General features: G+C 46.0%; 1 protein-coding gene across 8 annotated transcripts in view; it reads left to right on the top strand.

The window, feature by feature from the left end:
- The first annotated feature begins 412 nt into the window (after window positions 1–412).
- LRCH1 (leucine rich repeats and calponin homology domain containing 1) overlaps window positions 413–6,000 on the top strand; it is a 135,606-nt gene continuing 130,018 nt past the window's right edge. For 2 of the 8 annotated variants that reach the window (XR_004409085.2, XR_004409084.2), the window contains exon 1: window positions 413–776. Coding sequence is in view for 3 of the 8 variants with exons in the window: in XM_033006641.2 (XP_032862532.2) it covers window positions 527–776 (250 nt within the window). In the remaining 5 variants the exon portion in view is untranslated. The remainder of the gene's footprint in view (window positions 777–6,000) is intronic. The other 6 variants (XR_004409088.2, XR_004409086.2, XM_033006641.2 and 3 more) reach the window with 6 other exon arrangements.

The raw sequence follows: 6,000 nt of genomic DNA, 5'->3' as shown, positions 1-6,000 counted from the left end.
TCCGGCGGAGGCTGGGAGAAGGGGACAAAGGAAGCGGTTGGGCAGACGCCCCCCGCCCTGGGGGCCAGCCTTTAAACGGGGAGGCGGTGGGGGCTGTCGTGACAAAAACAAACCAAAACAAAACAAAAACCACAAGGCAGAACTTGCGCGCTGTTGCCTTTGCGGGGGCATTTTGCAGGGGGGGGGGGCAGCGGCGGCGGCGGCGGCAGCTGCAGGGGCGGCGCAGGCCGCTAGGTGGCGCCGCAGTGCCCCACCCCGCGCAGCGCCCGCGGGCGCGGTGTCTGGGGGGGGGGGGGGGGGGGGGGAAAGGGGGGCGGTTGTGGGGCCGGGCATGCGCAGTGCGGCGCGCCTCGCCCGTTCGCCTCCGCCTCCTCCCTGCGCTGCCGCTCCCCCTCCCCCTCACGGCGGCGGCGCCGCCACCACCTCAGCGAGCGGGAGGAGGAGGAGGAGGAGGAGGAGGAAGGGAAAGAGGGAGGGAGGCAGGTCCGGTGGCTCTCTCGGGTACCCCCAGCGGCGAGGGAAAAAGATGGCGACGCTGGGAGGCGAGTCGCAGCCCTTCCCCGCCGCTGCTCTGGCGGTGGCAGCGGCCGGGGTGGGCGGCGGCGGCGGCGGCGGCGGGTCGCTGGGTTTGCAGGCGCCGCTGAACCGCGGTCTGGAGCGGGCGCTGGAGGAGGCGGCGCACTCCGGGGGGCTCAACCTGAGCGGCAGGAAGCTGAAGGAGTTCCCGCGCAGCGCCGCAGCCCTCAGCCACGACCTCTCCGATACGGTGCGGGCAGGTGAGGCCGAGCGACGAGCCGGGGGTGCGGAGGGAAGGGGCGGCCGGCGGCGGGCATCTGCCCGAGGGGGCGGGGAGCGGGGTAGGAAGGTGGGTCCCCCGGCGATTTAATCGCGATTTAATCGCTGGGGGACACACACACACCCCTTCCTCCCCTCGCCCCGCATCCTAGTGTCCCCCCAACCTCCCTGTGAGGAGGACGCCCGCTCCCCACCTTTTCACTCAACCTCCGCGGCATGAGGCATTCGCCCTCTCCACGGGCCCGTCCCCACACGGAAACTGAGTCAGCTCCCAGCTCTCCGTGGAGACCCTATGCTTTCTTTATTCCCCCCCCCCCCGCCTTTCTGTATGAGGTAGGTGTTTGCTCCCATATGGCTGGATCGCTGCACGCTCTCCCCCCCACTCCCCACCTCGTCGTGTCCCCCCCCCGCATTTGGTGAGGCAGATCTGGCTCTCCCGCGGCACACTGGGGGGGGTGTGTGTGGGGAGATTCTTGCTCGCACCTGTCTTCTTCCTCCTCTGGGGACTCTGTGTCTCCGTGCCACCCTTCCCTGACTGCTGAGGTTTGAGGTGGCAGCCAGCCCACCTTTGAATAGGTTTCGTGAGGAACGCCTGCCAGGTTGGATACCCGCTCCTTCCATCCTGCTGTATGTAGGTGTACCCACCCGGCACGAATGGAAGGCATGTCTGTACGGAACCACGTTAGGACACTCATGTGCCTCTGAACATCTCACCTATTTGCACGTCGCAGACGGAGACGTGACCATAGGGACACTTTTGCTCTGCAGCTACCCCGAAGAGCATGCTGCCTCTCACTAATGCCACTTGTCTGACACTGGGGTTTGCATCCACCCTTGTATCCTTACAGTCATGTAGTCGTAGTTCCACCTCTGTATGCAATACTATCTTCCAAGGAGTGTGGAGAGAAATCCTGGTCTTCACAGGCACTGTATGTATTCTACAGTGAGGAACACCATCATTACATAAATCTGCAGCGGGGACAGCCCTGCAGGCAGGAGTGGGGAGGGAAGGTGTATCCACTCTGCATTTACTTTGCTCTCACACACTTCTTCCAACAAGAAGAAAGGCACACTTGTTTCTCACCTAAGGAGACAGATCCCCACAAAAGGTCCTGTCTGTTTACCTGCCCCTATTTGTGCCCGGGATTGGAACCCAATCCATTCTTTACATAGTGTCACTAGGTAGAACAGTGCAAATCCACACTGGAAGAATGTCTTAGTGTATTCTGAAGATCTTCAGTGTACTGCCTCCGCATGCACTTTTGTGTCCCCATCTGCCTGCTGAGGATTGTTGTGTTGTAACAGCAGAAGAGCAGACAAGCAGTCACTTGTCCTTGTCACACAAAATAGCAGGTGCTATACCTCCATGCAGACATGTGATAACACGAACCTAAATTCTCAACTACTCCTGCACATGAGGGTATTTATGCCTTCCTATATGTTGAGACGTACGTGCTGACTGCATCGTTTTATCTATCCCAGCAATAAGGAACAGAGTAATGTCTTAGATGTGTGGTAGGCGTAACATGTAATTGTTATTTAGCTCTGTTACTTCTTTGCTGTTGCTGAATGGATTTCGCAGCAGTTCATAGGAACACCTCTATCACCATATCAATAAAAGAGAAACATGAAGAAAGCTTGATGAATGAAACTGCCATGAATTGGTAGCATGAATTGCCGTGCTAATCATTAACTGACTTGGTAAGAGATGTGATAGTGAAAGGGATAAGGCATGATAGTGGAACTGAATGCAGTTAGAAGAATGACTTTCAGCTTGTCTTCATAAGCAAGATGTTTTATCTGTTTTCTTTTTTAAAGTTGTAGTCTAATAAAGACATGCTGTGATACAAGATAAGTAGTTTGGAAATCCAGAGTTAGCTCGTTTGGTTTGACGTAATATCGATCCAAACTGTTGGAAAACAAAATTATGTACTGGAAAAAATTCTTTGATTGGCAGTGATTACATGTTTGTATTTGTATATTGTGGAAGTATGTTCTGTACAAGCCTGAGCTGCGTGTTGTATGTATAGGCAGTACATGCTTGTTACATGCTTACTTGTTCTAATAATTTTTCTATTCAAAGGAGAGCTCAGGAAAAAAAGTAGTCCTTCAAGCAGTAATGTGATTTTTGTCAGAGTTTACACGGAAGACATTCAATATGAAATTAAATGTAGAATGGGATTTTTGTTCTCTGTTTGGTATAAACAGCAGTGTAGCACAGCCCATGTCCCAGTCTTGTAACAGCAGCAGCCCTTTTTTCATTGTCCCTTTTTAGGAGAACCATGTGTTAATCTAGAGTTACTTTGTGTTTGTTGTTTGTAACAGCATGTTGTAACTGTTTAATGGGAATTGTTTGCCTTGTGAGTTAAGTCCTGTGTCAATGTATTTCAGAAAAATCTGTGTTCCTTTTCACTTGTTACATTACATACATAGAATATATAAACAGAAGAGATGCTTGGCTTAAGTCCAGATTTCTGAAGCTCTTGGGTCAAACTCTTGATGGGAATTTTCTCTCTCACTTCCTCTCCATAAATGTGCATAGTATAAAACCAGTACTTTATTGTACTACTTGGAATATGGCCTTGCAAGGAGTGACTTTTACTTTTGGATTCGATGTGCTGATATGTCTCTGAAGGCCTGAAACTTTGGTGTTTGGGGTAGGGGTAGCTTTTCAATGTTAAAGCATTTTTGCTGGAGAGGGCCAATCTCGCTGAAGAACACAGTCAGTCCTTGATTTAGAGAAGACTAGTCTGGGGGATTGAGTTTAGAGATCTGAGGAGCAGGGAATTTCCAGAAAACCGAAACCATGTCTGCGTCTTGACAGTGTTTTAGTGTGAGATACTGACAGTATTTTTCAATTCAGAAAATGATGGTCTACAGTTACTCTCAAATAAAGTATTAACAAGCTTAGCTTGTTTTCTAGAAAAGTTCTGAGTGCCTTAGGTAGGTCTGAAGAAGACAGGAGTGTTAAACTTTAAATTTTCTGTTCATGCATTGATTTTTTTCCTGAAGTTAGATGTTGGATTTTATATAGCAGTTGATATACTTATGAAAGGGACATAGCTTGTTTGTCTTTAATAGCTGGGACTGAATGATTTGACTTTTCTAGTTCTTACTGCAGTTACATTCCATAGTAACTGTAGAGGCTTAACTATACTTTTCGCTTTCAGTTTGTGCAACTTCTTGGTATGCTTTTGCTTCTGTGACTTTGCACTGAATACCTCTTGCTTATAGAGACATGACAGGATGTTTCTTCTTCAATCTTTAGAAGTTTTGCCCAAGAGCTGAGTGACCCCGTCAGATGAACTTTCAGGCAGTATCGTTGCACACAGAAGGGAGTTTGCGTGGTGTGCAGTCCTGTTAGAAGAAAATAAAACCTGTATATAAAGTATCTTGAGTTTAGTCAGATGTTCTAAACCACATCAGTGTGGATGCATTGCAAAAAACCATTTCAAAAATAATAAATGCTATTCTTATCACTATTATTACAGGCTGGGTTATGAGAAGACAGTGGCGCAGTAATCACATAGCTCTTAAGTAACAGTATGCAATTATAGTCCTCAAAACCACTGGGAATGCTGGAAGCATGTTAGTTTATAAAAGAGGATGAAAAAGCCCCAAAGCTGTTACTTAAATGTGTAACCATGGCTGCCTGTATCGCTTCAACATCTTTCTGTAGGCTTTGGCTGTATTTCTGAAGACAGATCCTCTGAATCTTTTCTGGTGAATACCTGTTTCATCCGTTTCTGTCGTGAGCTAAGCACACGAGCTAAGGATTACTTGCTGCTGCTTGTGATGACATGGGAGAGAAGCAATTTTTTTTTTAATCATGAATTAGATTGATAAGAAATACAAATTGTAGTATTTAATTGCTAGGAAATTCTGGAAGGAATATGTATTTATTTTTTGTGCTTTAGAATGATCACTAGACAAAATAACTCCTACTTATTGTTGTTTAAATGTTTATAAATGGACTGTGCTTGCTAGACAATGCTGTGTTGAAGACACCTTAGCCTGTCAGCGTCTTTGAAATAGTTGTTTGAACTTTATAACTACGGATTTGTTTTCAAGATGGTCCAAAAATCACAGTATCACCTGCGGAGTTTTGTTTTTAGCTTTTGGGGCACTTCAGCTTGAGTTTTGACACCTTCCCATGGAGGCATGTAAAGGGGGGAGGGGGGAGAGGGAGGGAAGTTACAAGCTGCCTTCCATCACAGCTGAGTCCAAGAAAGCCTTTGCTTGTACCCAACAGTTGGAAGTTCTTTCTGCTTGTCTTTCTGAAAAAAAATTATTGTTTGGGGGATTGGTACTGGTTCAGGTGAAATATGCTCATTTTAGTCCTCTTTGATAAAATAATACATCTTCCCATTTTTTTTTTTTTAAAAACAACCAGCTATGTGGATGGTGCTCTGAGCAGCCTGATCTAGTTCAAGGTGTCCCTGTTTACTGCAGGGGGATTGGACTAGATGACCTTTAAAAGGTCCCTTCCAATCCCAACTATTCTGTGATTCTGTGTATATTAGATCGCCATCATTTATTCTTGCTGATTTTTCTCCAGCTCCTTTATTAATGTAATTCTTCCTTCACTTCTGAGAATTCTCCTAATTATTGCAGCAGATATGCGGTTGATTTTGCTTACTATAAATACAGGTTGTTCTGGGAAGGACGTCACAGATATAGACTAGTTTGTTTGTGCTACTACAAACTTTCATGAATCAAAAATGCCTGCCAAACAGGCTGTTGTTTAGAATTTGATTAATATTTGCTCACTAGGGAAAAAAAGAGATTCGATATGCCCCTCTCCTTTTAAGAATTTTCTCTGATAATTACTGCTTTGCATCATTCATCATCTTGAATTCATATTTTGTTTACATTGTAGGGTTTTTTTTGGATGAGGCTTTTTGAGAACCTTTCATTTTGCTCATTTTACCCAAACTCATATCAATAAAAATAACATCTTTAATTATAAAGCTGAAAAAAGGAATAAAACTCTGATTCCTCTTTACGTTCAATAGTCAGTCCCTTTGTACAACCTTCCTGTGTTTATTTGAAGATTTCTAACCTTACTTACTCTGTCTCTTACACAAATAATATTCTAAGTGTATTAGGACAGAGAGAGAGAGGAAATATGTTTGTTTATTCTCACAAATGAATATTACCCTACAGCCAAAACTTTTGTTTTGGGATGTAACTCTTTTTTGAGAT

This window comes from Tyto alba, unplaced genomic scaffold, assembly GCF_018691265.1.
Source record: "Tyto alba isolate M040663 unplaced genomic scaffold, T.alba_DEE_v4.0 Super-Scaffold_45, whole genome shotgun sequence".
NCBI classification, from domain to species: domain Eukaryota; kingdom Metazoa; phylum Chordata; class Aves; order Strigiformes; family Tytonidae; genus Tyto; species Tyto alba.
This window is presented reverse-complemented; position numbering and strand designations above follow the sequence as displayed.